General features: G+C 39.0%; 1 protein-coding gene across 4 annotated transcripts in view; it reads left to right on the top strand.

Annotated features, from left to right (window-relative positions):
* Positions 1-25368, top strand: part of LOC126868181 (insulin-like peptide receptor) — a 115679-nt gene that overhangs the window by 31033 nt on the left and 59278 nt on the right. For 3 of the 4 annotated variants that reach the window (XR_007690542.1, XM_050623386.1, XM_050623387.1), the window contains exon 2: positions 4649-5977. Coding sequence is in view for 2 of the 4 variants with exons in the window: in XM_050623386.1 (XP_050479343.1) it covers positions 5299-5977 (679 nt within the window). In the remaining 2 variants the exon portion in view is untranslated. Of the gene's footprint in view, positions 1-4648; positions 5978-22784; positions 24660-25368 lie in introns of those variants that run through there. The other variant, XM_050623388.1, reaches the window with a different exon arrangement.

Raw genomic sequence — 25368 nt, 5'->3', positions numbered from 1 at the left:
GCGACTGTTGAATGGACATTCCAAGCCACGGTCCGTGTCCGCGGGAAAGTAGAAAATACCGTGTTAGTCGGCGGTGCTCGCGGATGAGCTGTGCCGTTTCTACGGATAGGCTAGTTCTACACAGAGATGTACCTACATCAATCGTTACCGCCCACAAGCATTCGTACATCTGCTGCAATTTCATCTTGAAATAGTTTGATTTTTTTTTTATTATATATTACATGTTATAATTTTAGACTGATAGATTTTTATGAGTTTGTGGGAAATACAAAGATGTAAAAATATACAAAATGCACATAACATGCAAATATACGTGAAATATCGAATAATACTACTTGCTACAATATTTAATAGGTTAAACAATTTTCTACTTAGGTTCCCCCTTTTCTAATTAGACACGTAAAAATATGAATTTACTCGCACACATACACATATATATTTATATATCCCCAGTTTAGTTAAAGTACAATAACGTTCCTCTACCGGTTCTTCTTTATCTCTTTTCCCATAATTCGAATCAAATGTTGTACTAAATTTAAACTGAAACGAGAGATATACTCGCATCGCTCTAATTCCATGTTTATCTCTAATTCACGACTGACACTTCATAGAATCCATACGAACTTTTAGAACGTGACTAGAAACACTGAATGCTTATCGTGGTACACATATTCCTGTGTGAAACTAGCCATAGAACTCTCGCGCGGACCGTTCCACCGTACAGAAGAGCAAAACAAAGGTTTATCGTTCTTGTCATCGACAAACCGTGTTTTCCTTTCGTTTGATCGAGCAAAACGAGTCTGGAATCAGGAGGTAGACGAACCCGGTTCGATTATTAATTTACGGGTCTCTTTCTCGAGAGTCGAACGAATACAAGTCAAAGAGTCGTTCTTCGTTATAGTTGCAAGAGGGTCGACATCGTGAAAACAGAGTGACGATTTCACGGGTCGCTGGAACTAATATTAGATCGTCCCTCTCCAGTTATAAAGCGTAGAACGGGAGGGTATCTGCGCGCGTGGACATCGAGATATCATACGCGTCGGACGAAGAAACGTCTCGCCGGTTGCTGCTTTTAGTTGCTTTCGCGACGACTCAAGATGCACGGAGCACCAGAGGGAGAAGCCTCGCGAAACGGTCGGTTCGAACGGAGAATGAGTTTTATCAAAACTCGATGGCCTGAATTCGTAGCGATGAATGACGATGGATGACGTGTTCATTGAAGTATGTTCCTCTATTCTTAGAACAGAGTACGTGGCTAGCTCAGTAGCCAACTCGTTAAGTATTCTACTTTGAGCGAGAGTGCGTCCCGCTTCTAAACTAACGATCCTCGTACCGACCAATCAGACGGTTGAATTTCAAGCTAGAAACAGTCGTAAAAGTAAAAGTACTGTACCGAGCTGGCGAGAATATGCGTCCGATTGACAGTAATGAATTAGATTTACTTCAATCTCGTATGGTCACGTCTACTAAACGAAGGGACCGCTGTAACAAGAAGGCAGCTCCAATTTTTCCATTAATTTGAGTAAACCGACAAATACCAACCCTAATTCGATTCGAATCAAATCACTCTTACCAATGTGCTTTTACGATCCACTAATATTCTTGCAATTAGTATGGCAAATCCGTGCAGAATTCTATACAAAGGTTCTAGATCTATAGGTTCTTAATTTACGAAACAAATTGTGCGTTCGCAATTGTATTTATTAAACTTCCTCGTAATAGACATAAAACAACAGAAATAGAAGGTGGAAGTTTAATAAATAACGGAAGAAATATAAGATCTGGTAAATAAAAATCTACCATTGATCTTTAAAACAGTACAAGTAAATCTGTGTAAATAAAATAACATAGTAATAAAAAAGACTGATACTAGTTGCATAGATAGAGTGTGGAAAGAGGCGTGACGAAGTGAAAGGGCAGCTAGGGCAACGTAAACCCTGGACATCGTTGAGAGCGACGCTGTGGGCGGCGGTCCAACGAAAAGGGTCCTGTGTATAGGGCTTCGCGTAATGAAAAGCACCGTTTGGCCGCTCCACAGCGGCGAATTTCGCAAACAAACATTCCTGGACGATGATGCTCTATCCTACGCGTCCTCGCGAATATTGCTCGCCGACACACGCCGAGCGGACGAGCTTTGTGCGCCCTCAAATCGGCCGCGAGCTGCCACAGTTACAACAGCCGCACAACTTTCCAATTTTAATTGGATTTATAGCCTCCGGGATCCGTCGATCTTCTCGCCTGACGCATCCGCGTTTTTCGTGTCTCATAGCGGAAGCCTTTTGTAACAAGAGCAACGAGATGGATTTTTCAATTTTACCCTATCCATCTCCCTTAAAGTTCTACCAGTGGAAATTATTTACGAAACGGATTAAAAAGATAAACGTTGACTCGAGAAAATCTAGCACGACGTTGAACGGACCCAAGAACAACGTTTCTCCGTCGTTTCCTAAAGTGATCGTAATTATGTCGTGGAAATAGCTTCGCTTCGCGTCGTGCACCCTTCACGTTTCATTTACGCTTTTCCAAGCTAAAATCTGAAACGTTCAATTTCCCACGTCAAACATTTCCACAAATAATTGAGATGTGAAAGTACTCTTATTCATCTAAATTGTACAATACGTTATGCCGAATGGGAGAATACGTATTACGTAGAGTGTGACATGGAATATATTTAGTTGCCAGCCCAATAGTTTCGGGGATTTCGTTACGGCCATGCCAAAAGACATGGTTTCGAGAAAAATGTAAGAAACGTTTTAAGACGACATTTTTCCCGGATGGAAAAAGATCTTGTAACTTTACTGTCGATCAAATGCTCATTGTTCGTACCGCATACCACGTATGATACGAGAAACTTGAATTACCTACATTTGAAGAAACTACATTTTCTTATCTGAAGCAAACAATTCCTCGATTGTCTCTTTATGAATTGCTCTGGCACAATACTCTATGTAAAAATTCGAAGAAAATTAAGAAGAAACTATTAGCGAGGTGTGCCCTTTTAACCTCCGTCGAAATAAAATATCTCTCGTTAGAGTCAAGCGACTTTTAATTGGACCATGTTACGTAAAAACCTCGATCACGCGAAATCGAATAAATTTAGTTTGAAGATTTTTATTCTTAAGGAAGAGTAGCTTTATTTCTATTAGGTATATTTCATTTCTTTTCGTTTTCTTACAGAGTTTTTCAATGGCTTATCCAATAACGAGTAGTATAATTAATATTATTTTAAATTTCTGTAGTTTCTGACAGTAGGTATTATTCGGCAATTACAGCTTCAGAATCATCCGCGTCAAAGTCGAGACATTTTACGTTGAAGCCCTCTTTGTCCTCGATAAGTCTATTGTCACTGTTTAATTTATCATAAAAATTTAAACGATCTGCTGGGAACGAGGTGCTTCGTTTCTTGTAAAGTTTTAAGCTTTGCGTTTGATATAAGTTTACATTTGACATTGGTAGATCCGTAAAAATATCCATAATGTTGATTTATTATTTCATATTTTCAATTTATTATTTATTATTTCAAGAGAATTGGAGAGTTCATTTTGCTTAAGCATAACCAAATGATTTGGAAGTTTTCTGCGAGATAATTACGAACCTAAAATGGAGCTATACCTTGGTAGTTTCAATCATTTTATTGCGTAGTAGTTGTTCTATGAATTGACAATTTCTTGCAAAATAAAGAACACAATATTGACACATTAGGCACATAAGAAAAAGGCTTCTGTCTGGTACGTTACCTTTAAAAACTAACTAACATGGTGAGTGACATCCCATGGATAGAATTATCCGAAGCTATCCAACTTTTATGTCGATATTCTGGACTTTTGTTTCGATTCTTCAATTTCTTTTAAGCGTAAGCTTCAAATTTACGTTACGCAAGTGAATAACACAGCTAATCCTGCATCTCCCGTTTCATTTTTTTAATTCTATTCGTATAAGAAATATCCGTGTCTAGCAATGAACGTAATGTAAAATGTATTATCGGGTTATACTCGTGAATAATAATAATAATAATAATAATAATAATAATAATAATAATAATACGCGATAATGACATGGGGAATCCATACTAGATTTAATTAGTCTTTTAGAATTTTGAGGATCGATAACTTTCTGCGTAATATAGCCGAATAAATCGCCCGATAAACAATAACCTTTTCATTCGCAGATACTCTGGTTTAAAAAACATCGAATTTAATCCACGTTAATTTTCGAGTCGATCGATGAACACGTTACAAAAAACCGTAATTATACCAGATTACATATACATGTACGTTGAATGTAGCGAGGTCGGAGAAAAATTGGCTCGTAAATAGTTCTTCATCGTGGTGGACGAGAGCAGTGAAGGGCATGCGTTAGCCAGACGGTGGCCGATTAAATCGCGTCCGCCCTCCGGGTTAAATATTGACGTTTTCCTACATAAAATTCATGCGAACATTTATTTCCTGATATGTATTTACCTTGTCCGCCAAGTACATCGGGTTCCGGTTAAATATCATCGCCCAGCGGCTGTTTATTCAATCGAGCCTTCTATGAGGAAATCGGGCGAATTCAAACGTATATGATAAAATGCGTGCACAAAAGACGATATTTAATCGATACCTGTAACCAGTCGTATAATTCATACGTTATAATTCTCTGATTGCAGGATATTAATTGATGGGAATATCGGCGGAGAAACAGGACGCGAAGACGATTCGCATATGTCGGCGGAAGTGTTAAGCAGCGGAGGTTGAAAGTGTTCTCGTAAAGGAGAGAGAAAATCGACTGTGTACTGTGAGACGAGTGGCGAGGTCCTGTGGTTTGATTCATTAAACTCAACTTGGATCGAAGTCGAAATCGATGGCGCCATTCAACCCAACTAGTCATCGATGTTATTTCTTCATAGGAAGGGACTGATATTCGGCTCATCCTCGATACAGGATTGAGCCCGAACAACTGTACAACAGCGCGAGGAGAGATGTCTCTTCTACCATCGATCGCAGGAATCTCCAATTGGTCCTGAGTCTCGTCGATCTTCCTCGAATCTTCATCCACCGCATCTTCGATTCTTCTTCGAGTAAGAAAAAAAGAAAAGAAACACGTTCATCGAGAAATCTTTAAGAAGAAGCAGAAGACTGGATCGAGTTCGAGGAAGATGAACGACAAGATAGCGAGAGAGAGAGAGAGAGAGCCGTTTGAGTCAGTGTAGGCGAAAGACGGCAGAGAAGAATATCGAATCCTGTTCTTCGAAGGTCCGTCTTCGAAGTGACGATTATCCAGAAAATTTTTTGCCCATCATCTGCGAGAAATCCAAACATGGAGCCGTTAACGTGGTGCACGCGCAGGCTCGGTGGTAGCGTAGCGGCGTCCGAGGAGTCGACGATCGCCGTGACTCTCGCGAAGGTTGCCGCCACGACCTCCTCCCGTCTCTCGACCAACGCTAACCCTGTCAACGATTGTTCTTCCACCACGACCTGGATCTGCGAAACCACCTGCCGTCTGACTGACACTAGCGAAGATGCGAACAGTGTCCTCCGTCATTGTCACTGTTGGTCAAGCAGTGCTACACCAGGACACGACGGACCGCCACTTTCTCTCTTCTTGCCGAATCGCCAAAATCAAAGCAACGTTTGCGATCTCTGCGAGCGTCTTCGTGGACGAAGCTGCGATTATTCCACGCTAGACGAGAAAAGCACGGAAGGACGTTTCGATCGAATAACAAGACGCGGGCAACGACAAGTGGTGAATCGTGACGTAAATCACACGATGATTTCCTCCAAGATATCACAGCGCGACAGGTTGGTGTCTGACGCTTCTTCGACCAGCTACGTCTCCAGCGTCGTACGGTGGAGTTTAAGGCCGGAGAGATCGTTTCGCTGGACCAGGCAGAAGCATGCGTTGGCCTGGACGATTTTGTTCCTATTGGTACTCGTGCCCTCCACTTCCGCGAACCTGCAAAAGGGAATGTCAAGAGGTTCCTCCAAAGAAGAGGGAGGTGAGTTCGATCAGTTACGTCTGTATCTACCGTTCGTCGCTCGGGAGATGACATTTGAGACGGCACATGGCAAGAGGAGTACGCTCGGTTAATGCGTTGCCTGTAACATCTGAAACTCATTTTTTCGACCCTCGTGTGCAAACATATCAGACGATGGTTATAAAATATTCAATTTCATTATTCGATCGAATTAAAAGGAAAGCTCAGAATCATTTTACGTTAATTAAGGAATGAACAGGCTGACGAAAGTTCTCGAATTCTTGTAGGCGGCTTTTATGAACATATTATGTGTTATACAGAATATTCTGAAATTCATACCGTACGCTAATTTTGTTTATTCGGTACATGTGCGCGATAAATATCTTGTAATTTGTGCGTGTTTACAATTATACGTGATTCGTACATTTGTATGTTTTTACATTCCGTACGGTACATTTTTCGATTGGTTTTAAATTCGATCAGTACAATCGTGACAGTCTGATTACAGTGCTAATAAAATTTCAAAATGTTTCGTATAACATGCCATATCGACGTAAAAGTGTCCTGTGCTAACTGTTCAAATACTTTCCTGAACCGGTGTATCTCTCGAGTATAGCTACTATCGTATAAAATTCTCAAATGAGTTTCAAGGAAGTGAAAACGTGTATGTTAACGAACGATTTCTCTCTCTTTCGATCGGTGTTTTTTTCCGGATTGCTCCCTCTGGAATGCTTGGCAACCGGAAAACTGATAATGAACTGGGACAACAAACAGTCGGTAATCGAATTTCGAATCCATGCTGCGCATTAATTACATTTGGCACAGTTTTAACGTTGGCTTAATGATATTACAGTTGGTCGATGCGACGCGCGAAATATCGCTGGCAATTCCGCTTAATTCGTTTCGATGAACAGAACATCGGAGTATGAAACAGGATTTAAAAGAACACCGATAAAACTTGCATGCATACTTAGTGCTTTTCCCATTCTCGCTTCTTTAACGACCCTATTTTAGTCCGATAACGTAGCGAAGATCGATCACTCCGTAAACAATCAAAATATATACGTAGAGTGATGCAGTGTTCCCTGGATCATCGTAACGTCTTCTGCCATGTATTTTTATATTAATCGTATTTCCACCGTGTTATCACTATATTTTCTTACGTTCAATGTTTACAATTGTTGGATTTGGCGGTTGGCTACTGAAAAAGAGAACGAAACATTTTTGTTCTACGTTGTACGTTTATGATAACATTACGAATAGATAGAAATTGTTCTAATTACATAAAATCGATACAAATACTGTTTTATATTATTTAGACTATGCAGTATATATTAACCCTTTGAAAATTTATTTCTTTCTATCGTTTAAGAAAGGATACAGAAGAAAATAATTTCTTTTTATTAGTTATCGATAATGAAAACATTTTTTACTGGCGATTTTGTAAAGAAAATATAACGCGTTGAAATACGAGATCAGTTTTATCGAACGCAAATATATTTATCGTCTAGTTCATTAGCATAACAACTTCTTAAAGCACAATGTATATGGAACATCGGGTGTAAAAGGATTGTGCAAAATTGTAACATGAAACGGACCAAATCAGATTGCGTTGAAACCCGTTCTCATTGAAAAAATGCCATCTATATACGCCAATGTAATAACCACAAATATATTATACAACGGAAAACAGAAAATTCATTAGCTCTGCTAAACGAGGGAACCGTGAGCTATAAAGGTGAATATTCATATTCATAAATACGGCAATATGCTTGAGGACATGCAGACAACTTTCCTTATCCCGGATTATTGTAATTTCTCAGCTCGAAAGCCAGTTATAATGATCCGAGGAATACTGTATAGGAAAGCAAACGACGCTCGGAATAATCACACATTTGTCTCAGCGTCTTCGAGTTGTAGATCGCTATTTTCTAGACCAGAAATTCTTTAACTCTTCTAACTATCGTAACAATCTGCATCCTTTTCGTAGACTATTCGATAACTTTCGTTTGTAACTGCTTTCGATATACCCATTCATCAAAGCAATTGAAAGCAGTAGCAACGATACTTTGCTTTGCTTTTCTAAGTTCGAAGAAACATCGGTGAAACCTGAGGGTACGGTCGTACAAGTGCATCGCCAGCACGACCGTATTTTATGAAGGCAGAAACCCTCGCCTCCCAGCTGTTTGTAAATCCGCTCGAAAATATTGACCGCGTCTATTCGGCGTGCGCGCATCAACCGAACGTCCGCGCGAATGCAAATATTAATTAATTGCCGACCAAATTGCAGCTCGGATATCAGGTTCGTTGATTTTTCCGCGTCGTCGATGATCAAGCCATCATACATGTAGGTACATAACCGTTCATAAGTATTATGACATTTAAAGATCACACGGCAGTAATACGACAAGTGTATTTTTGATGATTTTTAAACTTTCACGTTAGTCGATAATAAAAGAAAGAAAACAAATTTAAGCCGCTTGAAAATTTAACACTGAAAAAAAGTAACGAATTTAAGCTTAGCTGTTATGTTACTTTTGAATTCAATTCGGATAAAGCATCCACATATTCGATGTTACAATAATACTGCTGTCAATGTGATATAACAAAAATTAATTCATCTTTTGTCTATATACACCTGTCGCGTCTTTATCATATTTCTTATTATCTGGCTGCACGAATGCTACAGATGATTTTACAATGCAGATTTAGATTCTCGATAGATTTCTTGGAGTCTCAGAATTCACATTCAATTTCTTTGATAAGACAGTTTAGAAAACTGTGATGCTGTCGACAGATTATTAGTACGATTTACTATATTTACGATATGCATGTTGGATTGCAAACATAAAGCGCGAATATAAAATTCTGCTCGATTAATCATTTCTTTATTATTTTCGATTCGTTGTCACGTTTCCTATAAAATCAGCAAGTGTCTTAATACGCATGCACGGGAATGTATATCGGGTTATCACATTCCGCGTTTTTCACCTCGTCGATCGATACTCCTCTTCCTGTTGCTCGAACAAAGTATTTCAACGACTCGAGAACTGGTCTTTCCCAATCGTTACTTCGAATCGGGTTAATAAGTCATCAGACGGAGTGAATTGTCAAGCGGAAGATAGGGATTAATAGTAGACACCACTGAAGTCACTAAATGCTTCGTAATGGACAGATTTTCGACCTACTTTGCATTTTTGCGACAAGAAGCTGGTGTAATTAACTTGCTGCCCATAAATATTTGGACCCCTTTGTATTATTATCGAAGATGAAATGTATTATAAAATATACGCATATTGCTCAAAATTATTAGTGAAATCTTACATGTTCCAGGTCACAAGTTACTATAGTTTTAACCAGTTATTTCGCACAATAGTAACAAATTCTACGTATCGATCTTAGCAATTGCAATCACACATGATAATTACACATTCGATATTTTTGCAATGTCGAAAAGGGCGAGAAAAATGTATGTTTAGTCTGAGAATCGAACGAAGAGATAGTTTTGACGCGGAGAACATATTGAATTTGAAATTTGCCCTTTTATGAGATGATAGAGGATGGCTTGCAAGTAAATTTTCTGACGCACGATTGACTGAATATCTTCATTGGCGATGGTGGAAAAAATGTGAAAGAAGAGACGAAGAGCGTGGGTTAACTGTACGTCATGGTGCTTTGGTATTTCATCGCACAAAAGTAAAACCTTTTTCATTTTCGACGAGATTAATTTCCCTTTTCTCTATAGACTCAACGGTAGACTTTAAATCAGAATAAATTACTTTTGTGTTGGAAAGTTGCTTCGACTCTTTGTAAAGTGAGAATCGTGTTCCTCGGCCAGATTCAACAAAAGGGCTCGTCCTTTTGAAACAATTCGCACTGTTTCCCAAGAGTTACATCATCCCAGCATTAATATCTTTGATATCATTAATTCATATCTTTAATTTATCAGAGGAACGATACTGGCCGGTATTATCGACCGTTTCATAATATTACAGAAATAATATACGTTTGCGCAACTTAATCATTATACAGAATCGATTCGTTTGCATTTTCGTAAAATCTCTACTTCAAAGCGGTTCATTTCAACGCGTGATGTTGTAATGGAGGGAATATTCGTTCCAGGTTTATTACGCTCGTATATGTATAAGTGAATAACGCTCGCATATATTCGACCTGAAACGTCAAAAATGATAAATCTTTTCTTCAGCGAAATTGTTTCTTGGATAAAGGACATTTATTTTGGGTATTTATTTTTGCAATTTGTAACACTTTTATATAATACAATAATGACGTTATATTTTACGATCGTTAATGTAATGCACGGATGGAAGGCGATTCTTTTCATTAACGCGATAAACACAATTCATAATTAATCTAAAAATATTAAAATGTATAAAATATCTGATACATTTTACAATATGCTACCATACATAATTGGTACGATACATATTATAAAATTGAATATTAATGTAATACTCTGTTTCTCTTTTTGTATTTAAATGTTTGACGTTGACTATTTTCCGTGTATCAATATACATACTATATATGATGTTTTCCATTCAGATATTTCATTTTATTATAACTTTTTAATAAAGTTTCAAACGGTGTGTGTGTGTGTATATAACATTTCTCTTTTCTCTTATTTATTTCCATAGAATATTCTGCCAAACTTTAATCGAGAAAACCTGCAACACCATACATATATACGTAAAATGCAAAGTGAGCAGACTTTATCTCACAGTATCATTAGTATATGGTCATGGCTCAAAAATTTAGGTTACCTTATTTAATGAGGGAACTTGAATTTTTTTAACGAGAGCATGTTTGAGCTTTTATATAATTTTAAATTAATATATTACGGAGGAAAAGGTTCGGTTATGATTATTTTATAGGTATTTTCAATGTTTCGACATCTCGAGGGAAATTCCAATTATTCAACGAGAACAAACAAAGTATTATAATGTATTAAATAATTTCATGAATTAAATAGATTAATAATTTCAATTGGAAAGTTTTATAATCCGTAAAATCGTTTCGCGGTCCATAAATTAAATATGAAACGTCGCTGTTTGCAAAAACAAAAGATACAATATTATAACGAGGACAAATTCTAATAAACCTACTAAAAGCAAACAAATAGTATAAAATTATTTCTCATTTTATTTTGCCTTTCTCGTTTCTTTCTTTTCGTGAATATCTTAAAATCTCAAAATACATACCTCAAACTCCTGCGTGGTAATAAATATCGATTGCTTCAACGAATAGAATAAATAAGTCACTGATAAGAACGTGCCAATTATTGACCGTATGCAATACAAGTTTCAACATTAATCTTTGCCGAATCGAATTTGTTTTAGACTTTGACTGCAAGATTTGAAATCGATTTTGTCAAGAATAAATATGTTTATCAACTAAGTAGATACGTGATACTTTGTGAAGTAGTAGACCAGGGTAGGTTGTAGCTCGTTATGTAACTCGATTATATTTGGGTATCTGAAACTCATTAATCAAGTGTTTCTTATGCTAAGGTGTATATTTGTACATGCACATACGTTAGGCTTTGATGGTCGGTATTCAATCGTTTTCGTTTCCATAGCAATAAATATTCGTGTTGTCTTTTCTATTTGCCTGGAACTACGCTATGTAGAACTGTATATTATAAATTACATTGGTACATAATAGGGTACATTGATACGCCTGCTTTGAGGCATTTCTATACCGCGACTACACATTTTTCTTTTCTTTTTTAAATTCGATTCCTTGAAAATGACCTGAAATTACATCAACAGAACAAAACACGATGAAATATCGCAAGGTATTTTTGACAAAGCTCGTGTCGCGGTAAAGGAAGGCTCATTGTCACTGAATCGATGTGCAAATATTTGCAAGATAGACAAAACGACCTTATTGATTCCTATATACATAGCACTACATGTTATATTTTAGCATGATTTTTTCGGACTATTGATTGAAACAAAAATTGCAGAAATCAAAAGCTGAAAAATATATCAACTTGCCCCGGTCTCTCCTACATGCAGTATCAGCCGTGAAATGGTTAACGTGTCACAGCCTTTCTAATCAGACAGATCGAAAGATGTGTTTGTATGATCGAGATTTGTTCGGATTACGTGAAAACTTTCGGAAATTTCGTTGACTGATACGATCGAAATACGCTTTCTGATAGCCGATCTCAGTTTTAAATATGCGAAGAAAAAAAAACATTTCGTTCATGTGAATTCCTCTGGCGAATGCGAGAGGACCGTGTCACAGACGTAATTCGGGCGAATCACGCGGAACATCGGCTACAGACAGCACAGTGAATTGAATGTCAGGGGAGTAAATGGGCTGGAAATATTTAACCCGACGCCTTCCTTCCTCTCTCCGTCTGGTCGAATTAGCGAGCAAGGAAAGCAGGTGAGAAGGAAGCTGCATCGGTTACCGACGTCGTTCGGCTCCGATGCGTCGACACGCATCTACATATTTACACGTGGCTCGTAAAGAAACGTTTTTATCTATTTCGCAAGCGAAACACGAACAAATGAATGGAAGCTGGCAAATTGAATCACACGATGACGAATTCCAACATCGTAAATTTAATATAAAATTGTTCTAGTTTATGTTACGTAAAAATTTACCTGTTCGATTTTACCTGCTTACTTTTCTTTTATTTACTTATATTTATATATTTTACGATGATTTTATAGTTACGAGAAACGCAATAATTTCGAATATTAAGAAAGAGGAAAAATATCCCGATTTGAATGCAATAAGTTGTCACCAGAAACGACAGGTGATAATTACGGATCGTACTTCTCCCTCGCGGCTCGCTCGAATCAGCGCGAACTGGTTAAAGCCGGCGTGAAGTTGTTTCCGAGGTATTTAACTTTTTAAAAAAAGTCATGCAAATCTGCATTAATTTGTCTACGTGCTATGGCTTGGTTCTTAGAAATCCGCTATTATGCATACACAATTTCCGTGCACGCGAACTCGCTTCCAGGTGCCCTCAAATGGTTACATTCTTGCCGAGTCGCGGTTGAACTTTGACCGCAACTCCGACTCGAAACACCTTGCAAACTTGACTGCGAACCTTGGTCTTTATTCTTTCTCCTTCTCGGCCTTCCTTTTTGCTTCGTTCGAACGAAAAACACAGTTTAAACGCGGTCAGCCTCGGTCTCGCTTCCCTTCTCGTTTTTCCATTAATCGCCCAACCATTTCTATCGCGTTTATCCGCTACGCTCGACATCGTCTCGCAGAGAGGCAACCAAAAGAAACAGAAAGAAAACGAGATTTCGTCGCTATATTGTTGCTCACGAAGTTCATTTCGTGTTGTCTTGCTAACGCTACTGTTTCCCGTACACTTTTTCCCGTGTACTTCTTGGTATCTAACGGACATCGGCCAACTGAATTTGTTCAACGAAGAAACAGGAACGTATCGGTTGGTTAAACAGAATGTTATCTCCGAAGTACTCATCGTAGGGCTGGCATGTAAATTGCTCAGGCAATTTGCATTTCGTGGTTGTTCGCCTCTCGACCGTGTATTATACACGGCTTATACGTTCGGCGCGATTTCCACTCCCAAGGCTTACGAATCTTATCTGTCTATGTACCTCTGTCTCTACCCATCGCTTAAAATGTATCAACGTCAACGAAGACAATAAGCTTCATAACGTGTCTTTTCTCTATTTAAAGTTAGAATTATAGAAATAATATGTACACGTTTATTCATATTAGGACTCACATAAAATGCGACCATTAATTTGGATCAGCGAGGAAACGGTCGACAAATGAGGATTTGCATTTTCGCGAAGAGTAATACATGCAATTTTTCATGGTTTTGCCGGAAGATCGAAATTATTCGCAGGATCGTACAATGAATTTTCTAATTGATATCAGCGACTCTATCTGTTTGTACGAAATTTGAGGAAATCCGAAAGTAACTTTTCTTTCATCCAGTATAGGATCTAGATTCGATCAGAACAAGATCGCGCCGTGTTACACGTTTTCGTAGTCGATTAAACGTAACGGTACTGCAAGGTACAGCATTAGGAAAACATAATTATTCGCTTTAATAAGGAATTTCCCAATTAAAATTTCTATTTCTATCTACTTGTATCGATCAAACAACCGAGGAAGATCAGCAAGTAGTTACCGTACTACGTACAGCTCGGTAGCTGTACAAAATCAGAATCCGAGCAGAATAAGATTGCACGGCGCGTTTTTTAAATGGATCGAAGTTGCACTTCTCGTTCACCGTCTACGAACGTGCTTAACTTCTCGCCAGCAACTGACCTTTCCTTACAGAGCCGCATAACTTTACCGGATAATATCTTGGTAACGTAGCCTGCAATTGGTGAGCCCATCGGCGGTGTCGACCCCATTCCCGCGCGTTGATAATGCACTTTCAAAATTCGTCACGCGAGAGCCAGATAAGAGGAAGAGAAGGCTCGTGTATACGAAGGAGCGTAAAACAGTGAGAGAGAGAGAGAGAGAGAGAGAGAGAGAGAGAGAGAGAGAGGCAGGGGCAGAAAATCGCGACGAAACGCGGAAAGTCGTAAAGACGAATCGTCGTGACGCGGCAGCCCATATTTCACCGCCAATTTGTTTCAAGTAGGGCTAAAATGAAACGAAACGGCCAGCCAAGAGACGCTTGTTCGTCTCGAACGGTGGAATTATGCAAATATCCCCGGAGATAATCGCGGAGACTCGCACGATCGTCTCCATGATTATTTCTACGTTCTAAAGATGCACCTGTTGACGTCACGGATTTTTACGTTTTCCATCGCCCTTGCTTCGGATATGACGACTATTAGCGCGGAAGATACGTTAGAAGAAAATGAGAAACTTTGCTCCAACAACTCGTTCTATTCTAAATATAAATATCTTTTACGATCGATATAACGTAAAATACGAACGATCGACGTAAAATAACACTGATACATACGTCAACTGCAATTAACGATGAAAGTAAGGAATTCGAGTAATTTACGTTATATTTTTTTTTTAATTTATTAACGGCAGTTGCCATTTCACGGAAGTACGAACATTACTTATAAATATAGATTTCTTCAAAGACGTAGCGGTACAGATTAATCTAAAAGATTCTGCAGAGATAAGGAAATAGGCATCAATCGGTACCATTTATGATACGATAATTTATATTAGTTTTACGACCTAACGGTACTTTATATTACCGCTTAATTAAAATATGAAGCAAATATGCTTGGCATCTATTTAGGATTTATAAATACGACTTACGTATGCGTACGATAGAGAGCCTCCTTGTTTCCGACAGATCATTTTATTCGGAAAATGGTTTCGAAGGGAAAGGGATCAAATCGTCGATCAAAAACGTTGCGTGGAATATAGAGAAACGGAATAGATAGAGAGATACAAGATACTGCCGTTAACACATTGACGACCGTACGTACGTTTCAGCGTAGATCTTGTTGCCAACCGCTGGCACTTTTCACTCAATCTATTATTGGATAATTATGATACACTTTTTGAGAAAATCTTTATCGAATCTTCGTCATATTATCTTAATTTATTTTGTACTCTTATGCGTCGTATGAATTTATTTATTTATCTATTCGGTGCATTTGTAAATCGTTTCATTTTGATAGAACGCTGTCAAATATAGGAATCATTTGTTTCACGCGTAAGCGTTGATTAAATGAAAACAAAAAGTCACGTAAACGTGATGATGGCCGATAACAGATAGCAGAGCGAAATCACGTTTACGCGACAGTGGCCGTCAAAGTGTTAAAAGTATGACATTGTACGTATCGTGTAACTATAGACGATTGCATCGAAATCTACCACAAAATGTATGTATTTCGTACGGACACGATTGATGTGTGCAAGACACAAGGTTCGTATGAGATACGGAGGCGGTCATCGAGATTTAAATGGTTGTTCCAAGACTTGAAACATTTGTACTTTCCTCCATTAATTTTACGACTTGGCTATATCGTTGGACCATTTACTTGGACCACCTGCGTGTCCGACGTGGCATGCAACAGTTTCTTGGGATATGCAACAAATTCTTCAGACGCAGACTTCTTCGATATATTACAATGCGGCATCTAAACTAGAATATCTGCAGGAAATCGTTTCGAATGAGCGTTGAAACGCAGACATTTCGTTTTACGATCCTCACATAGTAATTACTAGGTTCGTTTAAAAAGTAGATTAAAATCGTTTGTCTCGAGATCTCGTGTTAAAAAAAGTCGAATTTGTAAGTTCCATAATTTCACGTATCACGTGTATCGTATTAACGCTTCACCGAGCACATTCAAAGCCAATTTTCTCCAAACATTTATTACGTTCGTTATGTTTTACGAGCATTGTTGTAATTTTCTCGTTAGCTTATCGTTATAGAAATGAATAGTCGTTACAGAGGAACGTGTTATACGACATTGCTCGATATTCGGGAAAGAAAATGTTGAAGACGCTGGCGTGATTACTGTCGTTTACAGGTCATCCTGACCGAAATTGGTTACGCGCGAATGGAGCCACGATCGGCGGTTATCTAATTGACACCTTTCGTGAGCAGCCGCGTCGCGACGCGACGTCGGCTCGCACTTTCCCTCTCGATACGAGAGTTTATTCCCTTCGATCGACTCGTGACACGTCGCTACAGTTTTACCTCCGTTCTTTCTCGATGGCTCGTTTAATCGACCACAGGTCGGTGACCCGATCATTTCTTCGCTTTCTTCGCTTCCTTCCAACCCTTCGCCCGTTAAATTGTATTTGTTCTCGCCACGCGTGCCTCATAATTCAACGTATACATATAGTCTTGTATTCACATCGTAGGTGGAAAGTTGGCTGATGGAAGCATTGCTAGTGACTGCTAGTGACTGGTTTATAATGTAACCGACGTATCTTGTGTGGCAAAATGTTAAAATAGAGCACACTGTGCGAAACGGTAGTCACATCTCTAATATCCTCTCCGTATCTCGTAAATCGGTCTTTTACTTTGCTAACTGCATAAATAAGTATTAGGACACTGGCTTTCTACCTACTTTTATCGGAGAATGCAAATTTTCCTTTAATATTTAACTTTTTACTTTTTTTTTATAGGTAGACTACGGATGTTTATACGTTTGTCGAAAATTAAAAGATACAAAAATATAGTACAATTTATAGAATTTACAGATGCACAAATTTTATGATGTTATTTATTAATTTTTTTTTTTTTTTGCTAATTAGGACATGCAATTTCTATTTTTATTTCGGAGTTGAATCGAGATAACGAACTGGCAAACTTTCAATAAAATCAGAATGCAGAATTGCCGTCTGCTGTAAGAGGATTTCGTTGACACGCATTGACAAGCATATTATTATTTTAGTTCATCCGTCAATTAACCTATATTTCAGTTATTTCCATCGTTTCCCGTCGATGCTGTTATCGAGATTTCGTACTTTGATTTTTCTCTCATTTTAACAAACAAACAGAATTTGTAATGCAAATGGAATCGAGAAATCACGTACACCAACAGGACTCGCTTCGTATTTTGCGTTTAACGTTAGATAAATATAATTAGTCCGAAAATGACCGAAAGTCCGTAGGATCAACTTCGTCGTCTTACTTCAGCTTCCCGTGTCCCTTATCTTCCTGCCATCCCATTAACCAACTTTCCAGCCATGCTTAAATATATCATTGGCAACATTGTGCGAAACGTTCGCAAGATCGAAGACACTCGAACAGTGTAACAACTTGAGATACTAATTGGCAAGCGTGCGCAGGAAGCACGCGGCGCGCTTCAAGACAATCAAATTAAAACGCGATTATACAAAACTCGGCACGCCGCGTTAATTCCCCCGACGCTTCCGCCGGAAATTGAGTATTCTAGCACGGCGATACGGACACGGAACAGGATACCATTTACCGCGAATTCACCGGCTGCCATGCGACGAAACTATACGCCTTTTATCCTTGTCCGTTACGATTTCACCTTTTCTCTTTATCTTTCCCTCTCTTTTTTTTCTTTGCTCTTGTCCCATATTTGATATACATGTAATTGTTTTTAAGGAAGATTCCAATCTTCCAAGGATCCATACGATTTGGTTTCGATCGACCGAAGCTTTTAGCGGCTTGTCTCGAGGCAGATTGGTGCGTCTTGTTAAAGAGCACGCTATTTTGGTATACTTTGTGGAGTAGATATTAACAAGCTTGAAAATTGAAGTATTAATCTCGATCGAGCAAGTTCCATTTGATTTATATTAATCTTCGGTACTTGGTACTTAATGCTTCGTGGCACGATTTAGTGGATGATTTTTTCAAATGGAATAAAATATTTTGAAATGGTTAACTTGATTTTTTAAAATTTTTAGAAATTTGCCTTATGATATCGTACATTTTTATTTCGCGCACATGTTTCATCGTTGTATGGTTGTGGAATATATAAACGATATTCTTGCAGAATAGTATTTAAATACTCAATTATACATTATATTTAGTGAAACTATCTTTAACGCTTATTACATGTTTAAGCTGTTTGCATTAAATATCTTTTTCAGATCGGTGCCAAATTTTACCAATACAATCACGGCAGCCGTATACTGTTACAACGACAATGAAATTTCGAAATTATCGGATATCCTAATTCTATAAACGAGCAACCAATTCTAAATTCAAATTACAGCCTGAATGAAATCTCAAGCTCTTTGTCTCTCCCTATATGTCTCGAATATGCTCTTTCAATTCTCGAAACTACTCGAAATTGCCGTTTCAATTCTCGTAACCTTAACTAATGCTGTTACGTACCTTGCTGTACCCCTTCCACCAACAGCATTTGTATTTCTCGTATATTCCCCTCGAGCAAGGTATTACCGATGGCCAATTGCATCAGCGATTCGATACCTGAAAAGCAGAGGAGCATCGGTCAGTTTGAAACGTTCGCTCCTTTTGAGGACGCGTTCGAAAGGTCCGTTATTCGATCCTCGGAATTTCTTTCCCTGGTTGGCCCGATTTGACCAGAGTTTCCAAACACGTTTGATTAATTAATTACCTTCGATTGACGTTTCATTTCTTCGTTTTATTTTTCACGTATATTTCGAGAATCGATTAACGTCGTATCAATTAAACGCCATCGATCGATATATCTGTCTTTTACTTATTTACTCATCTTTTAATTATCAACGTGAAACCTCTAACAAGTGTATTTAATTTTGTAATTGGGAATCTGATCAGAATCGCAGAATCTAATAATAACGCGTTATTACACATTGTAACTAAGTACGTTGCATTTACTCGTTTAGTGACAAATGATTTTATTTCGCAATAGTAAATGTGAGCCAGTAAAAACGTGATGCGTAATTCTACAAAATGAATTGCAAAATACTTGAGGATAAAATAACTTTCCACGAAATAGGAAACGGTATAAGAAATAACTGAAATAGATGACGTAGCCTAAGTAGGTACGCAGTATAGGATGCGCGTACATCGTTTGACGCGCTGTGATTGCCGTTATACTTTTCTCTCCACCCTTGTGTCACACCCTAATTGGGTTCATGGGTCAGAAAATGTCAATTTCTTTCATGGATTGCACTCCGACATTCCGTAATTATCGTTTGTAATATTAGTAATACTATTTATAATCGCTTCGTTCACTAGGCTCGTCGATTTCTTTGCTCTCTAGTAGTGTCAGACTTCTTGGAATTACAGTTGGCCATAAATGTATCCGGCCACCTGAGTATTCTCAGTCTATTTTATCTTCATCATTGTAGAATAAGATAATAAATTTATTTATAATTTTGTATAATCTTATAATTATGGTTTCATAATTTTCCATAAAATATACCAACGCCTCGATATTAAATTACTTTCGAAATTGTTAGGATATTATATCGGTTTATCTGCCAATAATTGAAGCAAGTATCATTCGCTGGGAAAAGTCGACATCGATTAGAAAAACGAGCTTAAAGCTATCTACGATTATAAATCACATTGTACTCTTTTTTTGAATACGCACGGAAAAATAACTGGAAGAGGAGAAACACGTGGGTTTCGAATATCATAGCGGCAGTCAAAATTGTTTAATTATTCTAAGATCTTAGTTTAACTTTCCTGGTACATAGTATAACTCTCGTTCTAAGTTCTAAATAGCCAACTTGAATACTTTTGTAGCCAACTACATACGTCCTTCTTCCTTTTCGTTTTACGAATGTGTCATCAACACCCTCGAATGCTTCAAAATGCTCTGCAAAAGCTACACGAGTTTGAAGCTGCTAATGTTTCCTAAACTCGCGGTATTCCCTTTCTTCCTGGCGTATGTGTATCTCGTTCTGCGTAAGTAGTCGGTTGATTATTCTTGGCGTTGTGATCTCACACAAAAGTCAAGATGTAGCGAACGAGAAATGAAGTGTGTCAAGTTGGGCGGGTCTCGTGTCGTATGTACACTTTATGGAACAATCTTGCAAATTCTAAATGCCAGACAAATCTCGGTCGCGAAGGGAGATTCGTTTATTTTCACAGATTCGCCGAAATTACAGCGCACGAACGCTGTTAAGTATGTACTTCCGACGATGCAAACGAAAAGAACGAGTAGTCGGACAAAGAGCCACCACAGTAAGGATACAGAGAGACAAAAGAGCGGGCGAAAGGTGGACAAAGTGAGAGAGAAAGATAGATGATTCTGTCGCACGAAATCCTGTTAACCCTCGGTTGTTACGCGAATGTAAGCGTAGCTGTCCTGCAGACGTTTATTATACAGGCTGCTTCATTTTTACATCGCCAAACGGTATGAGCATATTTTACAATTAAAAATAAGAAATACGAACAAGCGTTGTATTAACACAGGAGTCAGAAATGCAGAAATGTAGAGTCGTTCGTTCTCCTAAGTACAAAATTGATATCGTCGTCACATGGAATCAAATAGGAAACCAGTGGTTTATAATTTTCGTACTTTTCTACCAACTACTCGATAAAGCGTTTACGAATCTATGCTTACATAACTTTCTTCCCTTACTTTCAATCGTAGAATATGCCGACGCTTAGCTCCGCCGATTATAGAATCTGTTAACAATGAAAAACCCCGTATATTCTTGCTGTAATGTACGGTGATTTCAGTCTGCCAAGGCTAATTCCTAGCCTAATACCTTGTTTCTAAAGTAAACACGGAAACCGACGGACCCCTCCACCTCCAACCTGAAAGACCATTTAATACCTCGATGTGGGCGGATGAGCGAAAATTAATGTCTCTTCGGACACGCGAATTGGATACAAAAAGAGTTAACTTAGCGGACAAGAAGATGCGAAACCTGTAGAGATAGACGTGAATCTGTGACGAGGGGGAGTCAGAGAGTCAGCGGAGGGTGGATTATCTTGACACATACGCGGAGCAAACGGAACACGCTGGTCTGTGGGATCGTATAGCTTTATCCGTACGCAGTTACACGGGCCAGATGCATCAGCGTGAAAATAGCTTTAAAGGGGATCGGTTCAACGAACAATCGTGCTCATCCCCCCTTCTTGTATCGAACTCTGATATTTTCTGGACCCCACAGCCACCGATCGAATTAAAAACAAATTATTCCAACAGTTCGAACGACTTCGATCCGTTTCCACGAGCAGACTCGCCGATATTTCCAAGCGAAAAATCCAGCCTACGCTGAAGCGAATTAATTAGTTGATAGAGTATCGAGGAAAAATCGGAGAGGGTTAGTTCGTTTGCGCAACGAATAATCTCATCGGTGGGTTTCGTTAAATTTGTTGCCACGGCTGGATCGATGGATCAGAAAGTTCGTTCACTTTTCGGTGAATGTGAACGTTGCTGCGAATATCAGAAATCGAAGTGTTGCGAATTCTCGACTAATTGGCCATCAGTCGGGTTGCAACTGATCGGTTGATATCGCGTACCATAAACGAGATTAATGCTCAAGGTGGAGGTAAATTAAAGATGCGGAATAGCAGTGCGTTTAGTTTATTTATTTTCACTCTTTAATATACACCAAGAGAATCGCCAGCAAGTTAAGATGCAGAATAATATTATGTTTAGTTAATTTAGTTGCACTGTTTAGTAACACGAACAGTATGACGCTCTGACGAAGATCGTTGTAAGAATTCTCAAGAAGCTTCGCTTGGTCCTTATATACTAACTCTCCCTCCCCGGGCTTTCCTTCTTACCATGTTTTTTATGGGAGGAAAATCTATTCCTTCCAGTCTTGTAATTGTGTACCCTCGTGGGCACATATTCTCTGATGGAGCACATTGATACCAGATGTGTATTTTAGAGCGGACCCAAGGAGCCCTTAGGGTGTTAAATAGTCTCTTGATGAGGTCCGCATCGTAAAGTTTACTTGGGAGGTAGGAAATTCGGATTTCCCCCCCAAAAAAGCGCAGATGCGCTGTCCAGGTCATAAACGGACGGTCACTTCAAATCCAGAACACGAAGTACATACTCGTTTTAGGTATATCTTATTTCTGGTTAAAAAAGTGGAATTCTAATAGAACGTATTAACGATTAAAATTATTAAATTGACAAATATAATTAGAATAGAGCGTAACAATTGGCGGTACGTGGAATGGCAATCGCTTGTTAGGGTTTAAAATATTGTCTTACATTTTTGCTGTGGCACGAGACGAATCTGGCCTCTTGTGTAGCCGGAACTCTATTTCAGCGTGAAATAGCTATGACGGTTGCGTTTGTTATATGTGTTACGCGTGACTCGTTAGAATTCCTCTTGACGAAAATAGTTTCGAGAAATGACGAGAGTAAAGAAAACGCTTCGTTTGAAAGTAAGGGTATGCGCAAATATTTTTGGTAGCCATTGTATGCACGGAGCGAGATATTACTGTGGATGCAACATGCATGGATGCGGCTTTGTCGCCGAAAGTTGCGCTACGTTTTATGTGCCAAAGCAACGTGCCGAGTGAAAGGGTTAGAAGAAGTAGTGAATCACGCGTCATCTGAATTCCTCGGCGATGTTTCTCCGCGTTAAACCGGCCGCGGAGGCTCCCGAGGCCAACCAAGAGACTAGCGTGAACCCGACCCGATTGGTGCCAGTCAACGATCAGCATCCCGGTTCGCTCGAGACGAGTTTAATACGTCAGTCGACCGCGAGGTCGAGCCCGATTGATTACAATTCTCGAAATTATCGCGGGAAATCGTGAGAAATGCAATCGCCTCACCCTGACAAAGAGATCGCTCCGATTGTTGAGCGCTGATGGAGCTTTATGAACAGATGCTGCGATGAAAAGTATCCGAGCTGTATATAGTGGTTTTCATAGACGCCAGATAATGTGTGTTTTAACACACGCTTCGATCGTCATGGTGGTCATCGCGTCATCTTTAAATTCATTAGAACGATTAAGACGAGATGAATTTTATGGACTAAACAATTTTCAGCAACGACTTGGATCGCATCGTCGGGAAAAAATGGCCGAGTGTAATATTTTGCAGAAATGAAACGTTACGGTACGGGATATTTAAGTCCATTGCAACTGCCAGGGCAAAGTACATAAAATTCACGTGGCAGAGTTGACCTATTAATCAAATCGGAGTTAACGTACCAGACAGATTCGTAATCCTAGCGATGAGTTTGCTCGGTTGACAGATTAATGAAATGTAAGATAAATGTGACGCAAGGAGCATCGATTCTAGAGATTATTAACGCATAAAACACTGTCCAGTAAATTGTGCGGCGCCAATTCTCTCGACAATTATCAGAACGAATTAACAGAAAATAATATCGCATTTAAATCGATATATCTAACATTTAACCTATTTCCAACAAGTATCTCGTACGAGGGCAGATTGAGAAATTACCGAAATCACCGCTGTATGTTGCTTTATTTGTTTCGTCATCGTCATCGCGGAAGCTTATCAATCTGCCCTCGAACACATTTTCAGATCCGTTTCAAATTTTACCAATATGGTCAGGATACTCGTGTCTCGTTGCGGTGCTAATGCGATTTCAAGATCTTTTGCACCATATATACGCAAAGAGTTTCGAAGGATGTTCGAATACTTTTTTTTGAATTACGGTATAACAGATTTTTACGAGCTTGCGCATTGCAATCTTCGGATGTTTCATTCGCCAGACCGGTTAGCTCGCCCGAATACGCATCCATCGTATACACGGCCTTTTCGTTCATAATCTGGCGAAATAAAGCTCGCGCGATCCAACTCATCGCCTCTCGACACAGTAGACAAGCAGTAAGCGATTCTCGCAGTGGAATGTCGTCGAGATAGAGTTCAAGACGTCTTTGTCGCTACTAGCCACATCCAACGGTTCACATTCCGTCGTTCGCGTGCTTTGCCACGTGTCCCGACGATCACCAACGATCACCAACGATCGCCAATTGCCACGGACCCTTCACGTCCGTCTACAAACTACGCTTGCAAGCTTTTATCAAATCAAACAGACCGATTTTTACCCCACTCTCGAGAAAACGTATCGTGCGTAGCAATCAAGCGTTTCAGAAGTCACATTGATCAATCGCATAAATTGAAAAGTAAGTACGTAGAAGCAATGGACGTTACAAACAGGCGGCCAGGCCGCGATCGGACAAGTTGTCTTTCGTTCGACACGGCGGCGTTTAATAAAATCGTGACATTCTTAAACGAGCCGCGGTCTTTAGGGTTAAAACCAGTTTTTAAGACGTCGTGTTTACGCCGCAGCTTCTCGCTTTAAACTACGTGTTTCTGAAATTTACCTTACAGTATACCATTACTTGTGTCATCTAAATAATTCGTCGGTAAGTAATTTGTTTCTTGAAACTTGAATATCGATCGAGCGTTCGTGTAATGAAATTAAGAAATTTAATATACAGAGGAGTTGACCAGTTTCCGCTTCTGAAAGGTTCGTATATTACTCGATCGGAAAACTTGCTTCGATCGTTTATCGTTTTATACAGATTGCTCGGTTCGGACAAAGATTTGCAGATTCGTTGTACGTACCAATAACTTGAAATCCTGGCGATCATATCATTTCGACGAGTTCAATGTACAAATTTAGGAACATAGTTTCAAAGTACGAAACACAGCTTTGGAGCATGCGATAAGAAAAAACGATTTCTCATCCCTCCAAACACAAATATTTCCTTAGGTCAGCTGCAAGAGACGAACAGAGAGAAGAAGAAAAGAATAAAACGAACTTGGTGGGGTCGTAATTAGCGACTTTAGTTTGTCGGATGGAAAATTTCTTATTCTCAGTCGGATAAAGAGTCAGTGCAGAAAATAGGAGATCAAGCGGGCAATTATCCTCACGGGTAAGTTACGCGTAGAATCGCGTGTTATTTCGCGTTGTATTCCACTTTGGAACAATGACGAATACGATGACACCGACGAACATTGTTTTAATGGGATGCAGCTACACTTAGAAAGTCAATGTTCCAGTACTGCTTCTCCCTCTCTCTCTTTCTCTCTCTCTCTTTCTCTCTCTCTCGATAGAAGTATTCGCTCGAA

The sequence above is a fragment of the Bombus huntii genome, chromosome 8, assembly GCF_024542735.1.
Source record: "Bombus huntii isolate Logan2020A chromosome 8, iyBomHunt1.1, whole genome shotgun sequence".
NCBI classification, from domain to species: domain Eukaryota; kingdom Metazoa; phylum Arthropoda; class Insecta; order Hymenoptera; family Apidae; genus Bombus; species Bombus huntii.
The sequence above is the reverse complement of the archived record's forward strand: the minus strand, read 5'-3'. Positions and strand labels throughout refer to the sequence as shown.